Here is a 23817-nt window from a genome sequence, read left to right on the forward strand (position 1 = left end):
GCTGCAGCCTTAAGCCTGCTTTAGCCAAACAAGCAAAAGGGATTTAATTTTTTTTTTTTTTTTTTTTAAACCTGGGAACCTGTTGGTCCTCCTGGATTTACAGAGTTATATCTGAATTCAAAGATGAAGGGGGCTTGGTGGTTCAGTGGTAGAACCTTAGGATGGTCCCACCAAGGGGGACCTTGCTGTCCGTACCAAGCCCAGACAGAAATGGGAGGGTTTGCGGCCGGAAGGGCAGCTGGCACCAAAGCTCACGCCAAATCAAGGTGCAGAACACATTCCGCTGTGGCGACCCCTACTCTCTCCTTCTAAAAGGCCTAACGGGGATTTGAAATGTAGTAAAATCTGTGGTTTTCTGGGCCTCCAAGCTCTGACAACTACTTCTAATACTCAGGGACGTTAGAGACACTTCACCTCTTAAGTCTCAAGCTAAATTGGACTGATGGGGGTTTGCTGTAGTGATTTGTGTCTTTAGATAAGCTCAAAACACAGCAGCTCAAGCTTAAAGTGTTTGTTTTCCAGCAGGGAAGGTGTAGGAGACGAAACGCCACCGACTGTCTGCTTGTGTCCAAAGCAGCAGCTCGTCAGCTGAGCCTGGACGGTGGCTGAAGACAAAACACCATCTACACTTCGATGTGTTGCTGCAAATGCAGCCAGTTTCTTTCTGTCACCACATAGACTTGTGCTAAAGCGAAGCTACTAAGCTCTGTCTGAACTGAAGCTGATGTTTCAGTAAGTCAAAGTTTGTCTCATTATCATTCAGGATCACAGATTGCTGTAAAAGGTATTGTTCTGTTATATTTAAATAGAACTTGACGAGCTTATTATTTATCAGGCCGTGTTCTGATTGGCTGGGTGACTTGACCTCCAGGCTATCAGTTGTAGACATTCACGAATAAACCAGTAAAATCTCTCTATTGTTTTACAGCGGATTCTAATGTTTCTTTATTCAGCAGAATATAATGAGTCGTGTCATATTCTTTGCCTGATGCCGTGGTTGATCTTCTAAACGTCTCTGCTTGTTGGACAGATCCAGCAGGTCTCTGCACCTTATTTACAATTCTGTTTGGGTAATTCATACTTTTTGGGTAATTCATACTCTGCTTCAGTGACAGATCTCAGAAGCATTTTTCCTTTGATGCAGGCGGATTCTGGAGCAGACTTGTTTAGACTTGGGACAGACAGGTCTCCCAGTGTCAGAGAGAATATGAGACAAACTAGTTTTAAATTTGGTGCTATAATGGTTAAATTATCTCTAAAGTAAGTTTAAAAATGTGTGGTAGGTTGTTAAGATGATGGTTACATTAATATTTCATGTGAGAACCCACAACTTGCTTAACATCTACAGGAGAAGTAAAATCGAATGAGAATCTGTTATTTGATGCTTCAGAATGGAGCTGAAAGAGGTCATTGTGTTTTTCTTTTCCAGTTTGTCACCCAGTGGCAGGTTTGATGTTTTTTCCAGATGTTTGCCGACGTGTTGGAACATGTTGTCAGCGTGTCTCTGGTCAGATCTGTCGAGCTCTTAACTTTTTCTGTTTGTTTTAGAGTGTCTGGGTGTTGAGGTTACGTTCAGGTCAGCCTGTGTTTGTTGGAAATGCGTAGCTCTGTTTTATGAGCATGAGCTGAGGGGGGGGTCGTCCACGCCATCAATTCGCTTCCCAGAATGCCCTTTTGTTCGACGTGCCGCCAAGCAAGACTTGCCAACACTCCAGGGGAGAATGGTGAAGAGTGGGTTGCCGTGGAAACAGCGGCGTCCTCAATATGTGAGGGTCTCTGGGAGGAGCGGGGCCGAGACAAAGCAGCACAGTTGGTTTGTCGAAGTGTGAAGGACAGAGAGACGGTTTCATAAGCTGAATTCAGCTGTGCACGAGTGTCCAAAGCTGCAGAGGGTTTGACTGATCTCAGAAGAAAAAAGGAATTGAATTCGTGAACTGGGCTGCTTCGACTGATGGTGCCAGTTTACAGGGTTAAGCTTGGGTAACCTTGGCTAAAAAGAATGTTACAGACCGTCCCGAACCAGGAAAAATGAAAGGAGGAAGGTTTGCTACCGAAACTGAGTCAGGCTTGTCTTTTCATTCTCAGCATCACTTGACTTAACATTAAATCCTTCACAGAGCTGCTCTGACGACATGTAGCCTGTGTTTGGGGTTCAGGTTTGGGCTTCCATGAACCTTAGGAACCTAAATCCTACAAAGGTTTTTTCTACCATCTGTCATGGATTTCTCTTCTCTGCCAACCTTCTCTCCCTCCAGACTGTTAGTGGGACGTCTATTATTACTAGAAGTTGTGGCAGTAAATAAAACTGCAAATCCTGTAAGAGCAAGTATTCTTGTGTGCTTGTGCATTAAAACAAGCAGCAACTGACGGTTGATATCATATCATAACTCAAACAGCAGCAGCTTGTGTTGCCCTGAAAAAAACCAAAAAAACTCCCAAAGAGTTTTGCTGAGATTGTGGATAGAGACGTGTGAACAACACAAACTCGACAGCCCACCTTTCGGTGTCAACGAAGAGCCAACTTCGCCACAGATTCAGCTCCACAGGTCCAACATGTGTGAACACACCTTCAGTGTTCACTTAATTTTTTTGCTGGTCACTTTCAGAGAACCATTTGTTTAGCTCACCATCTTTAATCTGTGTCTCGCTCAGGCAACAGCTAATGGCGTCATCAGTCACAAATGGACAAAAATATCAAGTGGCACAACTGGATCTGAAGACTGAGCCTTTGTCCTTCGAGCACATTGTGATATCTGGCATTGAACAACAGAGATGTATGATCATTATGTAGACTTTTGTACGATGTATGAGCAATAATTCTTAAATAGAAATTTGTTCTGCAGTCTGAATTTTGAAAGTAAATAGTAAATGTTCTGCACGTACCTATTGGCACTCAAAGCGCTTTGCACTGCTTCTTATTCACCCATTCATACACACACTCATACACACACTCACACTGATGGGGGAGCTGCTATGCAGCTGGCCAACAATCACCGGGAGCAACTAAGTTGGGGCTCAGTGTCTTTCTCTGTGACTTTGACATGTGACTGGAGGAGATGGGGATTGAACCATCAACTGTGAGATTGGTGGACAACCGCTCTACCTTCCTGCGCCACAGTCGCCCACAAAATACCATTGTGTCAAAATACAATGATACTGGCGGTTTTGAGCAAATGTTTTCAGGATGTGGCAACGCTGCACTGAACAGACATCACGTCAAATTCCCAATCTTCAGCAGCTGTTTGGCATGTTCCCCCCACTCTTCCCCTAAAGGTAAGTTGTCAGTATTGAAGAGACAGGTTCACATATTTTATAGATTGCTACGTGGGAGTTACCTCATTTGTTTCTTTATTATTTTTTTTTAAATTCTTATCTTTATTTTTGGAGCCAGCATCTAGTGTGCGTCAGTGCCACTGTACTTTAAAGAATGATATTGGTAACGTTCATCATTTTATCAGTCCATCATACCGACACTAAAACCTACAATAAACTGTTTGCTGTCTCAGGCTGCAGCCTGGATTAGTTTGTCCATCTGCATCGTACACCTCTCTGCTGTTGTCCAAAAACTAGCTCTGCCCAGTGGAGCTGCTCCACCGGGTTCATTCCGAAAAGCGACTAGAATAAAACTCCCCCAAAGACTCCTGCATGAAGTGATGGTGAGTCAGAGCATTTGGGGCAACGTTGGTTAGTGGTTAGGACACTAAACATGACTAAAGGGTTTATTTTCAGTGACAGTATAAGGTTTGTTGAAAATATGAGTAATTTTTAAAAAATGACCAAAGTTCCCCTTCCAGATACTTCCACGTGTTTAGATTAGGATTCAGCTGCTCTCTGCTGAGCAACTGTTACAGACAGTGGTGGAAAGTAGCAACGTACTTCTTTACTGTACTCAATAATACTTTTTACATATCTTCACTTGGCTTAACTACATGTAATTATGACTGCTTTGACTTTTATTTCACTACATATAAGAGCATATGATTATATCTTAATTTAACATAACAAATCACCAGTGAGACATGAATCTCTTCACTAAACCAGGTTCAGACATAGCGTCAGTTCCTTCTTCGACATATTAGCACTAAAACTTTGGTGTGTTTGTGCTGAGTTTGGCCTGTCAATCTATTTTCAGCTGTAAAGCTGCTGAATTCACGGTAAAATGTGTCTTCAACTGACAATCGTTGAGTGCAGTGTCAAATTCACTCTGCCATGTCAAAGTCCATCAAACAACGTCAATTCTGTGTGTCCTCACCTTATGTCCAGCTCTCTGGACATGTTATCAGTGTTTTATTGTTGAATTTACTGAACAGTTAGGCTGTTACTGTCACTGTGTGATGGTCCAACATGAGAAAAAAAAAGAGCATCAGATCATAAAACATCTTTAACCATCATTTAAGTCTTTATAATAAACGCAAAGCTGCACGGCGAGAAAAATACTTTTATTTTAAATACTTACACAAAGAAATTTTACTCTAGCAAAAGTATATTTGAGCTTTACATGAATGTATTTCTACTAGTACTTTTACTTAAAGGCAGTGCAGTATTTTCAGTATTGTAAATGTTTCTGCTGCATCAGCCACAGACTTTCAGGCTCCCTCACTTTGTTACTTTGTTCTCTGGTAATCTGCAGTGTTGGCAATCAAACGGAGATTGAAATGTCGGGGAGGGGACGGGGATGGTTCAGCAGTGGATCATCTTTCATTCCCCCCTCAGGGAGGAACACATGACCGGCATAACGGAGAAAGGCGGTGAGTAAGGGGGGAAGAGGGAGAGAGATGTCGGGCCCCGCCGCTCTGAGCTCTTCAATGAAAACCACATGTAGGACAGAGGGAGGGAGGGGGAGAGGGAGGTGTAATGACTGAAAACCCAGCCTCTCTCAGAGAGAGAGAGAGAGAGGAGGGAGTCACTCTGAGCTCCGCTGACATTCCCAACAAGCGTAGCAGGGGAGCAACCAGCAGAAGAGTCTGTAACTGTAACACACTCAATAATCTGAGCTTCAGTTTGGCTGCAGGACCCAGCGCTGCCTTCGCTGACGAGGTGCAGAAGAAGAAAAGCAGCAGAAAGTTACTCTCATCCGCCACCGGGATCTGCTTTGTTTCCACCAAAGAGACTTCAGAAGGAGGACAGGAATTGGAAGAAGAAAAGAGGCCAGAATGTCCAACGCTTTGCTGAGGAGAAACTCCAGCAAACAGGGTTTACAGAACCTGATGAGGTTTGTGGCTGATCTTTGTCTTTCTGTTTGTTTCTGCTGAACACACACAGAAGGAAGCGGCTCAAGTTAATATTTAAACATGACCACACTGATTTCAGTTGGGTTTGACATCAGATAAAGGTGTTTTAACCTTTTAAGTGAAACGTCTGAAATGTGAAGAGAAACTGTAGATGAGGACAAAGAGGATTGTTTGTCTAAATGGGAACAGTGGGATTACTGGGAGTGTTTTGGGTCACGCAGGGTTTTGGGGGGATTTGGTGCTTTTTGAATGGATTTATCTCCACTCACATTAATCACAACAATACATTTATTAAAACTGTTAATTTGCTTTTTTTTTTAAAAAAAAAGAAATTATCTGTGTGTTCAATTAGTTGAGAAAAGCTAAAGCAGGAAATAAATTTTTTGTGAAAACCAGGACCAGTCGCTGCTGATCTCTGGGGCAAGCTGGACGCCTGAGGCATCTCTGTTTCAGTGAGAGGGGAAGTGGTGTCAGAGGTGAAAGGTCAACTGAGTCAGTCTTTTGTTTTCTGGGTGCTTACCAGTGGCGGCACGTCCTGTCTTTTGGGAAAAATATTTTTCCCATCTTGTGTCAGGTTCCAGTGTGACTCTTGTAATGCAGGAGATAACAGCTCGGACCAGCTCCAGGGCCCCCTGACCTCTTGGTCCTGTGCCCAGTAGACCTGCTTGTAAATCCATCCGTGACCCTGTCTTCAAAACATTAATCACCAATACCACAGATCTGCACACAAATAAGTTCTTAAAGTCTGTAACATACCTAATGTGGGCCTTATGAGTGGAGACCTGTCTAGGGTGGAGCCCGGCTCTTGCCCAAAGACATCTGGGATAGGCTCCAGTCCCCTGAGACCCTGAACAGGATACGTGGTTAAAAATGATAGATGGTTGGTTACTGAATGTGGATTTGTTGTCAATTTGTATAAATGACCAGTCGCAAATCTGTTGATACTGAACAGTGACATTCCCAAACATTTCTTTATCACTTTTTGTGAGTGCTGTGATGTTAGATTTTTATTTTTTTCTTATATTTGTGGACCAGGTTAACGGACACCGTTATTGAATTTCAACCAGCTTCCCATTCTTCTACTTTGGGGAGTGTATATGTACAACCTCAATTCCCAAAAAGTCGGGAAGATGTGAAAACGGAAATGGAAAACAGGATGCAATGATTTGCAAATCTCATCAACCCACATTTTATTCACAATAAAACGGAAACAACATATCAGATGTTGAAACAGAGAGAGTTTTCATTTCATGGAAAATATTAGCTCCTTTTGAATTTGACGGCATCCCACGACCCCTCAGATCGATCTGCTCATCAGTGCTGTAGGAGGGGGTCTGGACTAAACCAACTTGCAGTCTGTCAAATGGGTCATCAGTGCTCATTATCCATTTTGTAATGCGGAAAAATCTGCAAATCAAGGGCTGTTATTCTGTAGAGCTGGTACAAGCACTTCAAACGTGTACTTTGCTGATGATACTCTTAGAACTACAAGAGTGCGCTGCCTTTTTCTTGGCTCACACAAAGTACACGAACAACAAAAGTTTGTTTAAACCTGCAGGAACAGGACACAAACTTCATTCATTCTGCGCATCAGAGTCAAGAGCTGTGTCTAATCTGTTACTGCAAAGGTTGAGCTATGCGATGGCTGGCCAACAGCAAGACTCCAAGGCCCTTGGTTTTTATTTATGTCCCAGTTGCTTTGTGTGTTGCGCGTGCAAAGAATCTAGGGATCGCTGCGAAGGATCAGTGGTTGGAGCCGGGACAAGGCCAGGTTTGACGGAGGCTTTGAAATGAGACGACACTGGGACAAATGCAGGCCCCAAATTGAGACACACTTAACTTTGTGCTAATTAATTTTATTGCATCAGAAGAGGGTTTAACTCTTCCCATCTCCCCATTTCCTCAGCAGTTTTTCCATAGAAAACTGAGTCCCGGTTTTGTCATACTCTGTACTCACGCAGTGACTTAAGGTCCTAGGAGTCTGCTCGAGACGCCTCGCTGTGTCTGGAGGTGTTGTAATCAGTGAACTCAGTGTAAACGTCTGAGTCACGGTGAGAACAGCGGTTGGGCCGCGTGCTAATGCGGCAGATAACAGCTGGAGGAGGCGGCATCTCGCTCTGATTCAGCAGATGGGATCAGTCTGCAGGAGCTGACGTCATTTTCAAAAAAAGCACTAGATCATGCAATGTGGGCACTGACTGTTTTACATCCATCATCCACTGTGTCAGACATGATTCATTCTGCATTTCTCAGAGGTTTGATCTTTCATTCCAGCTGCTTTGCAGGAGCCGATTGCACAGAATTTAGCTTTTAACACCTTCTTAAATACAAAAAGTAGTGGTCAGATCTTTCAATTTTTAAAGTTTTAATCCTCAACTTTTCAGTTACAAATGTTTGAATGTTCTCTGAAAAAGACAAAACAAGAACAAAAAAAGTCATCAATGATTTTAGTTGTTAAAAGAAATCGCAGCACCAATCCGCAACTGATTGTACAGTAAATCATACAGTTGCAGAGGTATCAGCTGTAACATCAGCCTGCAGCGTCAAACACAAACCGAACACATCACCGCAGGAGAAAATCGTCGACCGGAGCCAAAGACCGGCTGTTATCAGCCCGTGCACTGTGCACGGAGGCAGGCAGGCAGCAGGGCCGATCTGTTTTCAATCAGCGCTTTCCGGGAGACAAACTCACCCCCGGTGACGTAATCCAGGGGGCAATACCTCCTTTGAAACAGACTGAATGACCCCTGAACCCCCCACACATGGCGGTTGTCCCCGTGTGTTTACGATCCAGGGAGATAAGGCGCTAAGGAATGTTTTGGTGGGAGTTAGACGATGAGTGATGAAGCCTCCCTCCCTCTGCAGGTTGTCTGCGTTAAAATGACGCAGTAAAGTAAACGGATCGAGTTTCCTGTTTGCAGATGACAGCTTTTTATCTCTCTGGCCTTGCTGTGTGAGCACTGACTTCACTCTCTGTTGTCCCGTATGTGCAGATAACCAAACTCCTCCAGAGCTGATTTCTCAGCGTGGGAGTTTTTTCTCTCTCACCTCATTAAAGTCCTCGAGGTTAAAGCATAAAGAGCTCGGTTCAGGCCAGGTTTTTAATAATCCACCCTGCATGAAGTACTAGTGCTACAGTACATGAAGTACACGTACTGATTCCTGTCCCAAATGGTTTGTAAGGAAGTCATAAAAACGTGATTCAGTGGAACCAAAAGTTAATTACTAACAGCAAGCTAAGTAATTGGAGGACATGAGTAAACGAATCAGAAATATTATCGAGGCTTCTCTTGTGTCGGGGAAACGTTTCAGGGCACCCAGCTCTTAACCTTTGGCACCGTGTGGAATCAGATGCTCGGTTTGTTTAGTTATGTATAAAGGGAAAATGTCCTCGCTGCATTTGTTTCGGGATTTCGGTTTGTTTGTGAACAATTATTCCGTCATTCTTCATCAGCTTCTCTTTAATCTTAAATCCCTTAGTTGTTTGTAGTCCTGTGGAGGTTCCACAGGTCTCCCACAGATTCCAGCCATTAGCAGGTTTTTGCCTCGACCTCCAGTAAAGTCTGTTGGGAACCGTGCAGGACTTCATGGATCAGCGATCCATTTGTGCTCTGCGCGGAGGGGGGACACTCCGACATGCAGCCATAACACAGTGAGTCTGCTGCAGGTCTCAGGGGGCTTGTCAGACTTCTGTTCATTACAACTGGTGTCTGACTCCATGGTTAACACTAACCCCTCCAAATGTATTGGAGCAGGAAGCCCAGTACATTGGTTTGCTGTTCTTAAGGCGTCTGGGTCACTGATTTTCTTTTTCAGCCGTATAGAACACAGCACTTTTTGCATCAGACGATCAGACAAGTGAGCAAACATTTTTCAACAGATGATTTCGAAGTGAATTTAAACAAGCACAACGTAAAATTTTTGTGTTCAGCTCTGAATTAATTCCGCTGCACTGTCTTGTTTTCTATACCAGTAAACCAAGACACTTCTGTCACTGTGCTCCAAAGATGAGCTTTAGATCATGAGCACATTCATTTTCCCTCCACACTTCCCATCACTTTGGTGGGTCTCCTTGGTCTCATTAGTCCATAAAACATCCATAATGTTCCAGAACCTGGATCATCTCTGTGCTTCTTTTGTTACGTATTCCAAACCTGGCTGATGAGGGATTTACAGCTTGTGGTACGGCCTCTGTCTTTCTGCTTGTTTCCTTCAGATGGTGGATTGTGATGTCTTCAGTCCTGCTGTGTGGAGGTTGTTGGTAGTTTGGGGGGTTTTTCTTCGCAGCTCTGTGTTTCTGTCATCAGCTGCTGTTGTTTTACTCTGGTGACCTGTTCTGTGTGGCTTCCTTCTTCCTTTGGCAACAGCAGGCATTAGGTGGTAATGCTGTGCTTCTGATTTTATTTTTTAACTTTAAACCTAAACATCTAAAGAACACTAATAAATTGCTGCTCCATTACTTTTGAACATGGCTGTAAATACTCAGTCTTCTAAACCCTTTCAAACTTGTGCATTGCCTCTGCTTTCACCTTCCTGTTGAGGATCAGAACCAACGTGTCATTGTTTAAAATGTTGCACAGCTTTGCAAATGTCCATGTCTCTTTTGGGACCAGTGGTGCTGAACCTTCAGAAGCTCTAATAAAGTTGTCATTGGGAGACAAATGAGAACAGCAACAGCAGCAGTTTTGACTCTACGTGTCCTGCTGCTCTGTGCAGGTTGATCCCCTCTGGCTGCTTCCTCACAACTCGTCTGGTGACTCCGGTGACTTTTTGGCGTCTTTCTGTTGTTGTGTCAGAGTGATTCAGTGCCCTCCGCGGCCCGGACTTGTTTTAACACAACACTGACTTCATCTCGCAAACGTCTTCCCACCGTCCTCCTCTGTCCCGCGTAGCCTGGCGGGCTTTGAGGCTGAAAGGGAACCGTGTTATTATTGTGTCATTCAACCGAGTCATCCAGCCGATGACAGAATTTGGGCTGACAAAAGAGCAGCTGAGGATTTAATACTTCAATCCTTTATTTTCTCCTCGCAGCCAGTTCCTCTTTCAGGCTCGTCCTGGGGAAACAGTGTTGGACAATAAAGTTTAATGCCAGAACAAGTGCAGACAGATAGAGACCAACAATGTGTGGTTCAGTGGTTTCTGTTGGCAGGTGGTGGAGCTTTCATCTGTATTTGTGGCTGAGTGTCTCACGTTTCTGGTTGGTGCTGTTGGTCCGTTCTATTTTATCTTTTTCTTTTTTTTTTTCCCTCATTGTGCCACAAATCTGTTAGCAACCAGCTGTGTCTCCAAAACACTGGAGAACTGTTTGTTACTTAAACACTCCAACATTTTGGATATCGTTTTTCATTTCGTTTGCCTTCATCGTTCTTCTCTTCTCGAGTTCATCATTGTCCCATTTGGCGATACATCCAGGATGAGCTTTAGAGTTTCAGCTCATCCAATCCTCACGATTTATTTGAACCCAAAGTTGAGGGCAGAAATTTGCCCAGGAAAAGCCCCACGTTTAAACAGAAGAAAAAGTCTTTGTGTTTGAAAGCGGGAACCAGGAAACATTTGGCGTTCTGCTTCGAAAATCACTGAATCAAATCATCTATTACCAAAATAGTTGCAGGTTCATTTGCGTTCCATCAGCTAATTGAATAACTGACAGGCTTTTGCAGCTTATTATCGTTGGCACATAAGTTTGTGCTTTTGCAACCAGTGGCACATGAATCTTAACCAGGAAATGAACCTGTTTCCTTCAATTTAGTTAAGAAAAAAAGCAAATTCTTCAAATTAATTTGGTGTTTCTGAAAGTCAACCTTTAGAAATAAAACTTTGTGTGGAAATCTGTTTTTACTTTTGCATAGATTTCCTTCCTTTTACTTATTTTACTTTTCATAAACTAGAAGTTGAAGATTTGCAGAATTCATCTTTGAAAACCCCAAACAGGTTAACGTAACATAAAAAAGCCTGTGAGACAGAATCCAGCTTCAAGTCTGTTATTTGAGTTGTTTGCTGACTGGGTGCAGCGTCTCTATATGGGACATGTCCCCTTCACAATCCTAATGTGGTAATTTACTAATTTCACACTGAATTACTACTTAATGTCTCTGATTGTTGCCTGCTGATCATTAACTGCATTTTCCAAACTTCTTTTACACTGTTAACAGCCTAAAGACAGAACCTGCATTTATCTGCATTATTATAATTTGCTGTTCATGTCTTTTTTACTTTATTGAAAAAAAAATATGAAAATCTCAGGCTGGGAAATTGTTACAGGCATTTTTTTACTTCAGCAACTTAAAGAAGAATTTACAGGCAGAAAATTCAGTTGTTTTTACTTTCACGATGTTACATTGTTCTTTCTTCTGTTTGTCCTTTAACCGTGAACAAAAAAACGATCAAGTATTGATAGTGAACACAGGATGTGTTGCCACCCAGTATTTAACAGTTAAACAGCAACAATGTTTATTGACTTTTCAGCTCAGGTGTATCGTTCTGGCTCGAGTCACCCTGAAATTTCTCTGAAGAAACATTTGACGGTGCTTTACAGAGCAACAACAGACTTGGGACTTAGGCGGAGAGAGTGGTCAGGACGTGTTGTGTGAATCGTCTGGAGACACAGTCCAGACCTGCAGCCGCTTTGGACAAGGGCAGAGATTTCTGCACTGCTGCAATGATTCAATGACAAGTGCGATAAAATGCAGGAGGAGGAGGAAGTAAAACTGCCGGTAATCCCGGTACTTTAAAAGCACTGAGGGGGATTTATCGTTTAGTCTGAATCAGATATTTGATCCAGTGCCAAACATGACAAAATCCCACAGCGCTGATTACAGAAAGGAGACGTAACTAAAGGGCAGAGGAGGGAGAGAGTTTAGCAGGTTTTAACACCCAACTGCTGACTACACAACAAGCCAGCAGCCAGAACCTGCTCTGTGAGGCAGTGGGGACCTGGACCAGGTCACAACTAATATTTTGGTTGTTGGTTGATTTTCCTAACTCCAGGTCATTTTCTCTAAAAGTTAATATACCAAAGAGGCAAAGAAATGATGCACGATAACATATGATAAATTAATTACTGGTGAACCACAGAAATTAGATCACAAAAAAGACCAGAATTTGTTGGTCAGATTTGTTTTTTTGTTTAGTTTTTTTTTAATCCAGATCATTGGCATAAATCTGTAAGTAGCAGCAGAGACTTTTACTTTGAAATTCCCGACTACCCAACCTGACATTGAGCAAATCGTCCTGACACACTGCTCCTAGCACCTCTAATACAAACGTCCCTGTTTTTAATCCTTTCTCTACCCGACCTCTGCCGTGTTTTCTGACCCACATCCAGCTGTGCACCAGCCTCTCCACCTCTGCACCTTTATTCATTTCCTGTCTGCTTTTTCCTGTCTGCTCACAGGAAGGAAAGACAGGGGGAAAAAAAATAGATGAGATGGAGGAAGTTGTGTTGGCCCTGCACACGTCTGTGTACTGCTTGTCACTGGAAGCACACTTTAATGGGGCATAGCAGTGGGTTCTGTACAGTAGATGGTCTGATTAACTACTTTTGGATCTAGCCACACTAAACTCACTGAGAGAAGTGTTAAAGCTGCAGCTGGTCAGTGGTGGGCAGCAGAAACTAGTTGTGGCATCACTTTTTAAGGTGGCGTGCTATTGGGCAAAGAGACGAACTGCTGGACAGAGCGATGCATTGAAATGTACCTCTGGATGTGGGGGAGACCAAACCCAGAGCTAAAAGAGAGAGAATACTGCACTTGGTTTCCTGTCCGCTACTTGCTGCCGAGTGGGTGGTGCACAGAGACTATTTAGAGCTTTTCTTTAAAAACAGCTGCTTCGTGCTGCAGGAAATTACACTGCGAGGACAAAAAGACTGAAACAAAACTGTAGATGTGTGGTGCAGAAACTGAAACAGAACAATGAAACTGAAACTTGCAGTAAAGCTCAGTAAAGACAAGAGGAAATGCAGATTCAGCTGATTCTTCTCTGTAGGTTCATTTTCCCTCTTCTGATACTTGAACTTTTTGCACAGAGGTGTCACTTCTGCACACAGGAAGCACGAGGGGTCTGATAGGAGATAATGCTGCAGCTTGTAACTGTGGTGAAACTAAGCCAGACAAGACGTAACAATAAAAGTTTTATCTGTGCCGATGCTGAGGGTCAGAGGTCACAGGATGTCCCGCATACAGCAGAGGAACAGATGGGGGCTGGCAGACATTAGGGATCTTTTTAGTGACCCAGAAGCCAAATGTGAGTTTAGTAACTCGACACCTGAGCACATGGAGCTTATTGACCTGTTAGTCCTCTGGGTGTTTGCTCCGCAGGACACAGTCCAGGTCACAAGCTTGGATCCAAACACTCACCGTCATGTTTCGTATCAGTGTCCGTACAAGCATGTGCCAATACAGATCCAGCGGAGGATTTTTTTTTTATTTCTTGTGGAATATTTGGTTTGTGATGTGTTTTCTTTATATTAATATTTTGGGAAGCTACTTACGTGTTGATGCTGAAGCAACTGTACATGTGGTTTCGATGTTAATTAGTGATGAGTAAAATTTGAACATGGCAGAAGTTGTGTTGATGGAAACTTCACAACTGGAACAAAAAGTTGCTCAAAACTGCATTTACCTGCCCACAGGACGGAAAACCACCACCCAGCACTAAAATGAATATAGATCCAAACTCGCAGTAATGCTGGTACACGCTGATCTTTCCAGTATTCAATAAACAAAGAAAATGTGGATTTATGTGATGCTGTGAATCAGGGCGTCGCTCATGTTTGGCTCATAACTGACGATTAACAGTGTTTGTAATAAATGCAGTGATGTCATGCAGACATGAGGTGAAAAGCACGTGTGTTTATCCTGCACATAAACAGCCGGTGTCCTTTCTCATCTGAGGGCCGGCAGATGTTCTCCTGGACAGATCTCAGCCTCTTCACGACTTAACCGACTCTTTGTCGAGAGGCCTGACAGACGATGAGTCACCATCTGTGTCAGCTGTAATACATGAGGAATGTTTGAAGTTTTATGGTTTCCACGGTGGAAAATTAATCATTGCATAAAGAAATTACACAGAAAAATCCCTGAGTCGTCGTACATTTTCATTTAGGCAATTCTTTCAGAGTTCAAGTCAAAAGTCCAGTGGTAAAAATGATGGGCGGGAAAGACAAATTTTCTAGCGGGAAAAATGAGTCAGAATTCACAAACTTCGTTAAAACTTTATTAACCACAGTTTGTCCTCCCTCGTGTCTAGGCTGACGACTCAGAGGAGCATCGAGGATGCAGAGGAGGTGGAGAGGGAGCGTCGGCGAAGAGCTCGGGAGGAACTACGCCGGAGAAACAGCGGCTCCACGACCGGAGAGTCATCACTGGAGAGCGAGGCGCCAGCAGAGGAGAACATGTAAGTAGAGATGAAGGGAAATAAAAAAAACTTTATCAAACTGTGTAAATGCTGAAGCTGCGAGTGCAACTGTTCTTTTGCTTTTTGCTCCAGAATTTCCATCAATGTCACCATGTTTTGTTTTAAAGGCACAATTTCCCATTTTACACAAATTAAACACTCGTTTGGTGAAGAAGCAGCAAATGTTGGATTTCCTAAAAAAATAAATAAATAATACATTTCGCAATTAATTCAAAGTAAAAACAGTGAAGGCTGGACATGAGTCGGAACAGACATGGATGATAACATTGAGCCTAAAGGGAGACAGTTACTGAACTACTTTGGATGCTTGTGTGTGAGAAAGTCCCGGCCATATGTAGCATAAAAATAAAATCCGGACATACAAAGATCTGATGAATTCGAAGGTGACTTGATTTTGTTTATGATATATTTATGATAAAACATGGCCGTGTTGTTTATCATGTTTGAGCCTGATGTAATTTTGAAATAATCCAAAAGGTTCAAAAGAAGTTTGTGAGCATGAAACCAAAGTTCAAACTTTACCATTTATTAAAAAAAAAAGAGATTTAAAAAAAAATGCACATTTGGCATCAATATGTTTGAATTTCTTGTCCATGCAGTCATGAGAACGCAGGAAGTTATTAAGTGGACGCCATTAGTCACTAACTCTCCTCATGTCCACTGATTTCCTGTGCGAACTGTAACTGTGTGATCGTCTACTTTCCTGATGATAATTCTGAGTTTAAAGACTTTGTCGTCATGTTTCCCAGCTGTGCAACTTGTGGCGGTTTTTGACGTGGCCTCGATGGTTTACAGGGTTTCACGGATGTCTGGGTACATAAAACAAATGTTTCCATTGGGGGGAAAAACTGCAAACAACCTCTTTCCTCCCGTCGTGTTGATGTGAAGACGAACACACAGCTGGCTTCACATTACACAACCTTTAAAGAATGTTTACTACAAAGAGTCTTGAGGGAAAAGCACCACCATGTCAAAGCTTGTGGTGTTTCAGCCGACTTTTCATTTCAGCCTCTTAATTACAGCCTGCACCTCGGACACCTTCTCCTCCATCCCATCACAGGCTCAGCTGATGCGATGTGAGGTGACTTCACTGAAGCCTGTAATCAAATGGGTTTTCTCCACAAGATGCAGCGATGATGTAATGCTGTTTTGAAATCCCCTTTGGGTCAATTAGCTGCAGCATTTTCTGCCTTCAGGGAGGTCGGAGATCCCACGGATGTTAGTTAAAGATTGGTTTCTATAACTGCTACGTCAATCATCTGCCAAGAGGTTTTTATAGGTTGTTTACTCATATCAACCCCAGATTTTCTACACTGGAAAAGCTGCAACTAGAATTTTTTTTGGCATAAGTAAAAAATTAAAGCTTGTTAAGACCATAAAATTCCAGCTCCTTTCTCTGCACCATATGTCTAATGGTTTAGTTCATGGTTTAATGGTTTGGTTTCCATGTTCTTCTCATCAAGCATTTCCAGTTTCAGCAGTTGATCAGCGAACAGAACGTGTCAGCTAAAGAATATGAACATGAAATTTCACCAAATGTGCGTCCTACACTCTGAGCCACCAGCTCTTTCCATCCTATCGTTCACCAGATGTGTCTGTGAGGCATTCAGGGACCGTACAGAATATAAGTTTGTTGTGTTTCGAAAGCACTGACTGAATGGTCAACCACTAACCCTGGTCACCACCACCACCGTTAAATCAACATGTGATGTCAGAGAAGTGAACCCAAACATGCTTATTTTGAACAAGCTGTGAATATAACGAAGTTCTTTGGATCTAATTTTTTCAAGCCGCTCTGTGTTTTTTGTTCGTTGAAGTGTCTCAGACGAGTTAGACGGTCTTAAAATGTTCATATGTAGTATTAATTATGTGTTTGCCTTAATTAATAAATAGATTTTCAAAAGGGGGTCACAGAACTTTTATTTCTGTTTATTTTACTCAAAGGCAAAAACTTAAAAAAAAACAAAAAAAAACTGAATGACTTTTTTTTTGAAACTTTGACTCTTCATCCCAGTTTTGAGTTTTTGAGGTTGGCAGCTTTGGGTTCACAGTGCAGCAACGGCCAGTGTGATCAGGCAAAATAATACCAAACCTGACCAGGTGTCGACTTTACAGGTCAAACAGCAGACGCACACAGAAACATGACCTGTCGTTAAGGCTGATTAGTTGCTCCCATCATACAACGGTGGGAGGGGGGGGGGTCTTAATCGTCTGGGGAATGCTGAGTGAATTCCTTTCTGCCAGCTCCTGGAAACACTAAACACACTTTCATTAGTTTTAATTAGCAGGCGGCAGAACCAGAGGAGCTGTGGTAATTACTGCAAAACAATCCAGTTCTAATTTAAAACTTAATTAATGTTCACGAAAACACAAAAGCAAAGTCCAAATGCTAAATAACGGCCGAGTAGATTGTACTACTTTCTGCACGAGTGGCTCTTTGCTGCTCTGTACTGTACATCTTTTGATCAGACATCAGTACTGACCTCCTCCATAGGAAGGACAAAAACACTGCAGTGGTTGTGAGAAGCGTTCACAGCCTTTTGGGTTGTGGTGTTGGCTTTGTGGCCTGCAAATACCTCCGGTTGCTCTGGTCTCTTCACTCTTTAACCTCACTTCCAGCCTCAACCAGCAGCTGGTAAATGTAAAAAGCCTCTGACCAACGCAGAGCTACTCACCCAGCACCACACAACAGTCCGAAAACCATCCAAGAAGCGTGGTAGGGTGCTTAGCAGCTGGAGCAAAACTGTAATTACAGCCTTGTGGTTGTTTGCCTCAACCAGTGAGTTTTAGTTTACATGCATGTTTGTCCAGACTCATTTTCTAATAGGTTCATCCGTTCAACTTTCCTCAAAACGGCATCAGTCGTTTCAGCAAAAGCCCAGAAAAGTTCATGTTCAGGTGGAAAAGCCCTTTTGTGCCTGTAACTAACAGTAGGAATAAGGGGGCTGTAGTTACAGAGCTACTAAATCCACAGAGGGAGGGGGTTCGACTGGGTGGACAGTCAACACACACAGTTCCTGTTTTTACAGCCATCATTGCTTTATTTTAATCCTTATCACAATAACTCTCATAATCAGTTATCGTGACAACGACAGCAAATGTGTCCTCACCTCAACCAAATTTTGAACAATTAACATATTTTTGTGCTTAAAGCTAAGCAAACTTAGCCGATAACTGAGCTTCAAAGCCACTCTGCATTTTCATCATATGCTGTATGTCCTCACTCTGTTATTGTCTTTGAACTGAAAATGAGACCTTGCAAAATTCAACGTAAGTCATGAACTTCAGGCTCAATAAGAACAACTTTAAATGTCCTGGTGATTCTGCAGTCAGGCTTTTTACCGCCGTTAAACTTGAGTCTGATTCTTGGCTCTGATTCCAGATCATTTCAATAAGTTCTGTACATTGTTACTTTTCCAGCCTGCAGCGACTCGACCCCCTTTGCAGCCTGTCAAAGCCTGCGTTTACTGAAGCGCGGAAAGCCTTGTTACAGAAATCACTTGATGCCTTTTGATGAGCAGAAACCTAAATAAGCTCCTGCAGACTGGCTCAGAGGTGGTGAAAAAAAAAAGGAAAACCATCTCCAGGCGGCACACACTTAATCACTGTACAGTTAACTATGATTGTGATTTGGTTGTGACGATTCGTTGGACCGAGTTGGTCCTAGTCAGTGTTGGTCTGGTTCAGTCAGCAGAGACAATCGTTAAGTATCAGCTGCGTAAAGATTCTAGCATTTAGTCCCACGATTCAGTCTCATCGCCTCCGCAGGTACGACAGAGACCTGAAGCCAAGCAGCTCCCTGTCTCTAGAGGAGGACGAGGGCTTCAGTGACTGGACTCAACGCAGGGAGAGACGGAGGCAGCAGCGCCTGCAGGAGCTCAGCCATAGAGGCGATGAGGAGGACGAAGAGGAGAACCTGATAAACCAACCCACAAAGACCGTCCAGGCCTGCATCACAACCTCAGGCCGACTTCAGAGACAGCAGGAAGAAGACCAGGCCAGAGCCTCCAGGATGGAGACAGAGAGGAGGAAGGAACGTGAAGTGGAGGCCATCAGAGGAGAGAAGGCAATGAGGGAAAAAGAGAAGGAGGAGGAGGAGAAGAAGAAGAGGGATGAGTTTCCTGGTCCAAAATCAGAGGTAGGGATTTAAGGATCTTCACAGATAAAACACACAGCGGATTCTGTTTGTAGTTTGTTGTATTTCAAAAAATGTGCCGACCGTAACATTTGAATGCACAGGTGGAGAGAAGAAAAGAAGTTAAAGTGTCCTACACATCCAAGGTTTTCCTTCACCAGGAGCCGAAACCCAGCAAGTCCAACGGAGACATGAGCAACACGGAAGTAACAAAATACATAGACGGCAAGACAACAGCAAAAAGATCCACCAGGTGTGCAGTGATTTATTTATGGTTCATAGTTACTTCCTGCATCTTTGGTTAAAACCTTTATCAGTTTCAGCTTTCAGGAAATACATACAAGTGCTTGGCCATGGGCAGGTCTTTGGACAGTCTCCAGACTGGCATTAATAAAATCTTTAACTCCGCTGTGGTCTGTGTCGCAGAGCCGTGGAGCCAGAGGAGGCGGAGGCCATTCTAGAGGCGGAGCAGCGTCTGGAGAAGATCCGACGGAGCCTCCAGGCAAAGGAGAGCCAGGGGATGGAGCAGCTGAGTCAGCGTCAGGCCGAGGCCGAGCAGGAGCTGGAGGGGCTGAAGAGGAGGAGGGAGGAGAGACGCCGAATCCGGGAGGAAGAGGAACGCAGGCGGGAGGAGGAGGAGCAGCAACGACTGTACAGAGAGGAGGTGACGTGCCTCATTAAAAAGCTCATTACTTTCAATACACAGCAAATCACCACCAGGCACCAGTCAAGAAGCTTGATTTTTAGGAAAATAGAACAGAAGGTTCTGGCAGTTTATGATCTACAGTGGTCTGACACAAAATCCCCCCCAGAGCCTTGAAACAAAAAGATGTGCTGGGAGCGTATTTTAGGAGATTCGGGATTGTAATAAAATATGGACTTTAAGAGTATGTTTGATTATGTTTCTAAGAGTTTTATCTTTATTTAGCTCGCGACAGTCCAAATAAAGATGGACACAAGAAGAGGAGCAGGTGAAGAGTAGGACACCAAACAAGAGCAAAAAGGACACAACACAGAACTGCTCATGTGCATCAACTACATGACCACTTATGCGACATTTAGCCAACTTTGTAAACGCAAATTTTAGAGGGATGTGGAGTCACTTTGCCCCCTGGTGACCATTAAATCATTAATGCATCATTTGCAGTGTGGACACTTTTCCCCTTTAGCATTAAAAGCCAGTTTGAGCCACACAGTCTGATGCAGAAATGTAGAGTTCAACATGGTTTGTGACTCCAGGAGGAGAGGAGACGGATGAAGGAGGACATCGAGAGGAGGAGGATGGAGGCGGCGGAGAGGATGAAGAACCTGAGCACATCCAGTGTGGATGGAGACGAGGTGTTCAGTCCCTTTAGTCCCAAAGCTCCCACACACAAGGTGAATAAATCTTGTAAAGTTAACTTATTCATGGACAGGTGGTGCAGCTAAACGCTGGTGTGTGTTCGACTGTCCTTCAACCTGCCAATGAGGAATAACTCTGTGTTACCTTCACAGCCGAGCGGTTCAGTCTCAGCTTGTAAGTTTTTTGTGTGTGTGTGTGTGTGTGTCTCTGATAGGCCAGTGTGTCCTTGCTACACCAAAAAATTAGCATGTTATCATCAGGAAACCACTGATATGTAAATGTTTGAGTGTGTGTGTGCTGTGCTGCTTTACTGTAGATTTAGCAGATTACGCACAACTTGTTTAGTCCCTGCAGGTGAGTTCAGATGTTTACATGGACTTTTTCTGAACATGTTCAACATTTTTTCCCCATTGATACTTCTGTTATTGGAGCTACTTTATTTTGAACAAGGCAACATTTAAAAAAAAAAAAAAAAAAACACTTTTTATCAGTTGCTGTCACGTTCCCAGGGGGTCAGTAGTGTTGGTGGCACTGCTTTTAAACTCTGCAGCATAACCTGAACAGCTGGACGAAGCTTTGCACAACTGCTGGATTTTCGGCGACGATTGTGTAACTTCTCAGCCAGGTAGCTACAATCCAGCTTGTAGGATGAAACTCCACACCAATCATTTACGGGCGCTTTATCAAAGCCTTTAACATCTCATAGATACACACATGGTATTTTTGAATATGACGCTTGGAAACCTGTGGAAGGGGAAATGCTGCCAGTGATGTTCGATTTAAGCTGCATCGTTTAAAGGCAAATACCAGCTTATGACTGTTATTCTGAAATGTACAGTTGAAAAGAGTTTGTGTGTGCAAACTTCTGACGCTGACTGTCCCCTTTAAAAAAGTTTGAGATGCTCCAGAGCTGCACGATATCATTTGTGTCTGATGGAAATGTGCATGACACTGCATGTGTGTCTCTGCACCTTTGTGCACTTATTGAAAATTGACACTTGTTCTGAGGATTTTGGGGAGAACAATAATCATTTGCATTTTTTATCAGACTCATTATAATAATTTAAAAGTCTGTAATCCAAACTAGAAATGTATTTTTAACAAGTGACAATTTGTGTCAGTTGCATGAGCCCAGTGCCAGTGTTTTGGATGCATTTGTGCTGCACAGTTCAGGTCCTGTTTGTAACTCATACAGGTACAAAACTGACCTGGTGCAACAGTGTTTCACCCAAACTAATGAATCCACAATTCTACCGAACAAAAACCGTTTCACAGCCAGCAGTTTTACTGCATGAGGTAATGAGAAGAAAGAAATTGCCATAAACAGCTGAGGAAATGGTTCCTTTCTTTTCAAATGCAAATCAGTCTGTTGTTCAGAGCTGAAAACACGTTCCCATCATCCCTTGCACGTGGTGCCAGATGGGGCGCTGCAGCTCCTCTGATGATTCATATGGTTTGTGCTGGATGGATAGTTAAAGTGTAATCTACACACTTCTGAATGCATAGACCTTTGGAGAAAGGGGGAAAATGACTTCAGACTTGTTCTTTTTCAGATTACAGAGAGAACGGAGTCCCTGAATCGCTCACTGAAGAAAAGGTGAATATCATGATGAGCAGTGATCATTCTTTATCTGTTTTTGTGGCTGCATGAATCTGACAAGCTGAAATATTTCTGTGTGGTTTTAGAAAAATATCAAATGGTCAAATTTGGTGTCTGTGCATCCCCACTAGAACTTGGAGATGGTTACATTTGTTCTAAGTGACCCATCAGGATGGTACAAACATGTCCACAGTGCACATCTGTAGATCCAGGAAATATCCAAAACAGCTTTGGTTCATTGCAGACTGTTGGTGGCAGAGGTTGACAGGCTGTTGTCCTGTTGAGTCAGTGAATGCTGGTCCATGTTGATTCCCAAAAGCACCTACAACGGGCAAGTAAGCATCAGAACTGGACTTTGGAGCAATGGATGAAGGTGGCCCAGTCAGATGTGCAAAGTGCATGTACACTGTTCATCTGGGGCAGTGATGAGAAAAGCATCCACTGTGGGAGTCAGATCCATGGAGGCCCCACCTCCCAACTTAGTAGACTAGAAGAATCTGCTGCTGAGGCCTTGGTGTCCGATACCAACTCTGTATTAGGCATAATGTTGTGGTTTGATCTGTGTGCGACTGGGCTGCCATTTTTGGTTGGAAGGGAGTTTTGTGATTTGAATGTTACTTGTGGAAGGTTGGGGGCTGGACTCTGAGAAGTGACTTAAGCCTTGCAGGTCTCTGAATCGATTGGTTTCTGACGGATAGTTCCTAGGACAAGCCTCCCAAATGTTAGAATACACTGAAGTGCTCCTCACCTTCATCACACGTTTGGTTCTGTTCCATCAACAATCCAGAATCCAACGATATTCAATTTACAATGAAAGAAAAGAGCCTCTGTTTGCAGCTCAGTCTCCTGGTTAATTCTCCACTGATGGACAGGTGACCTCTCGACCTCCTCAGCTGTGATTTATGGCTGTGCTTAATTCTGTCCAGATGCAGGTGTGGGTGTCGTCTCTGGTGTTTGGTGAGGTATGGCAGCCCCCAGGCAGCGTGCAGTCGTCAGATCTGTGGTGCTCTCAACACGACTAAAGCCTTTGTGTCTTTGTAGAAGTTTTTGTAGAGGAACATAATTACAACGAAGTTGTTTTCTGATAAGAAAACAATCATATGTTGACCATAATCTATAAATAGCCAGTTTCAAAGCAGATCACAGTATGAAGTAATTTAAAGTGAAAACCTTTAAAATGTGGGCATCACAGAGAGGGGGTGGGGGTCTCAGACAAGTGAGATGGAGAAATTTTCCCTCCATGCTGTGAAGGAATGACATCATCTAACATTCGAGTTCATTTCTGGATTTGGTTTCTCAGGAAGATGGTGGAGGTTGTGTTGGGACAGCTGGATGAAACATGGTTCCTTTCAGGCCAGACCTCATCTAATCACCCACATATTCACATTTAAGCTGCCCTGACAACATTTCTAACATTTCTGGTTTTGAATGAAGTGTGAATGATGCAAACATGTTAAAAAATGTTTCTCGCAAACAGCACTTCAGGTAATTAAGCTTCTGTATACAGTGAACTGCAGGCGACGTGGTTCATTGTGGAGAGTTGTATAACTTTAAAATGACAAAGTGGAATTTAGGAAAAAATGAAGCGGCATGAGAGAAAATGAATAAAACATGAAGTTTCACAGTGAGAACTGATTTATTCCTGAATCTGTGACTCTGGTTTTAACTTTTCATGTTTCTCATTGTGTTTCCTTTGAATCAGTAACAGCTTTAAGAAGACGCAGCCTCTCGTCCTGACATCGAAGATCGATGACAAGCTGGAGCAGTACGCCCACGCCGTGGAGGTCAACAACCCAAACGCATACATATAAAGTGTTGGGCTTTGGTTTCTTCATTGGTTCATACGTCCGTCAGAAAACCTTTAGTCCTGTTAGATCTGTGCAGAGACACGAAAAATGTTTAGCAGAAGTTACTTAGTTTTGTTATTTCAAGTGGTTACAAACAACACATGTGTCTAAATCCAGATATATTTTTTAAGTTAACTACTTATCATTTTAAAATAATTTCCAATAAATTGTCATTTTTTTCCCTAAATTACTTTGAGGATATTTTAGACTAATCTCATTAATATTTCCAACTAAGCTCATGTTAAATG

General features: G+C 43.0%; 1 protein-coding gene across 2 annotated transcripts in view; it reads left to right on the forward strand.

Moving 5' to 3' along the window:
* The first annotated feature begins 4881 nt into the window (after positions 1–4881).
* The window catches only part of lsp1a (lymphocyte specific protein 1 a), a 29224-nt gene continuing 10288 nt past the window's right edge, over positions 4882–23817 (forward strand). For both annotated transcript variants that reach the window (XM_067493386.1, XM_067493385.1), the window contains exons 1-8: positions 4882–5212; positions 14478–14624; positions 18414–18783; positions 18885–19033; positions 19207–19444; positions 20020–20157; positions 21676–21719; positions 23425–23506. In XM_067493386.1, the coding sequence (XP_067349487.1) occupies positions 5154–5212; positions 14478–14624; positions 18414–18783; positions 18885–19033; positions 19207–19444; positions 20020–20157; positions 21676–21719; positions 23425–23506 (1227 nt within the window). In that variant the 5' untranslated portion in view covers positions 4882–5153. The remainder of the gene's footprint in view (positions 5213–14477; positions 14625–18413; positions 18784–18884; positions 19034–19206; positions 19445–20019; positions 20158–21675; positions 21720–23424; positions 23507–23817) is intronic.

The sequence above is a fragment of the Channa argus genome, chromosome 23, assembly GCF_033026475.1.
Source record: "Channa argus isolate prfri chromosome 23, Channa argus male v1.0, whole genome shotgun sequence".
Lineage (NCBI taxonomy): Eukaryota > Metazoa > Chordata > Actinopteri > Anabantiformes > Channidae > Channa > Channa argus.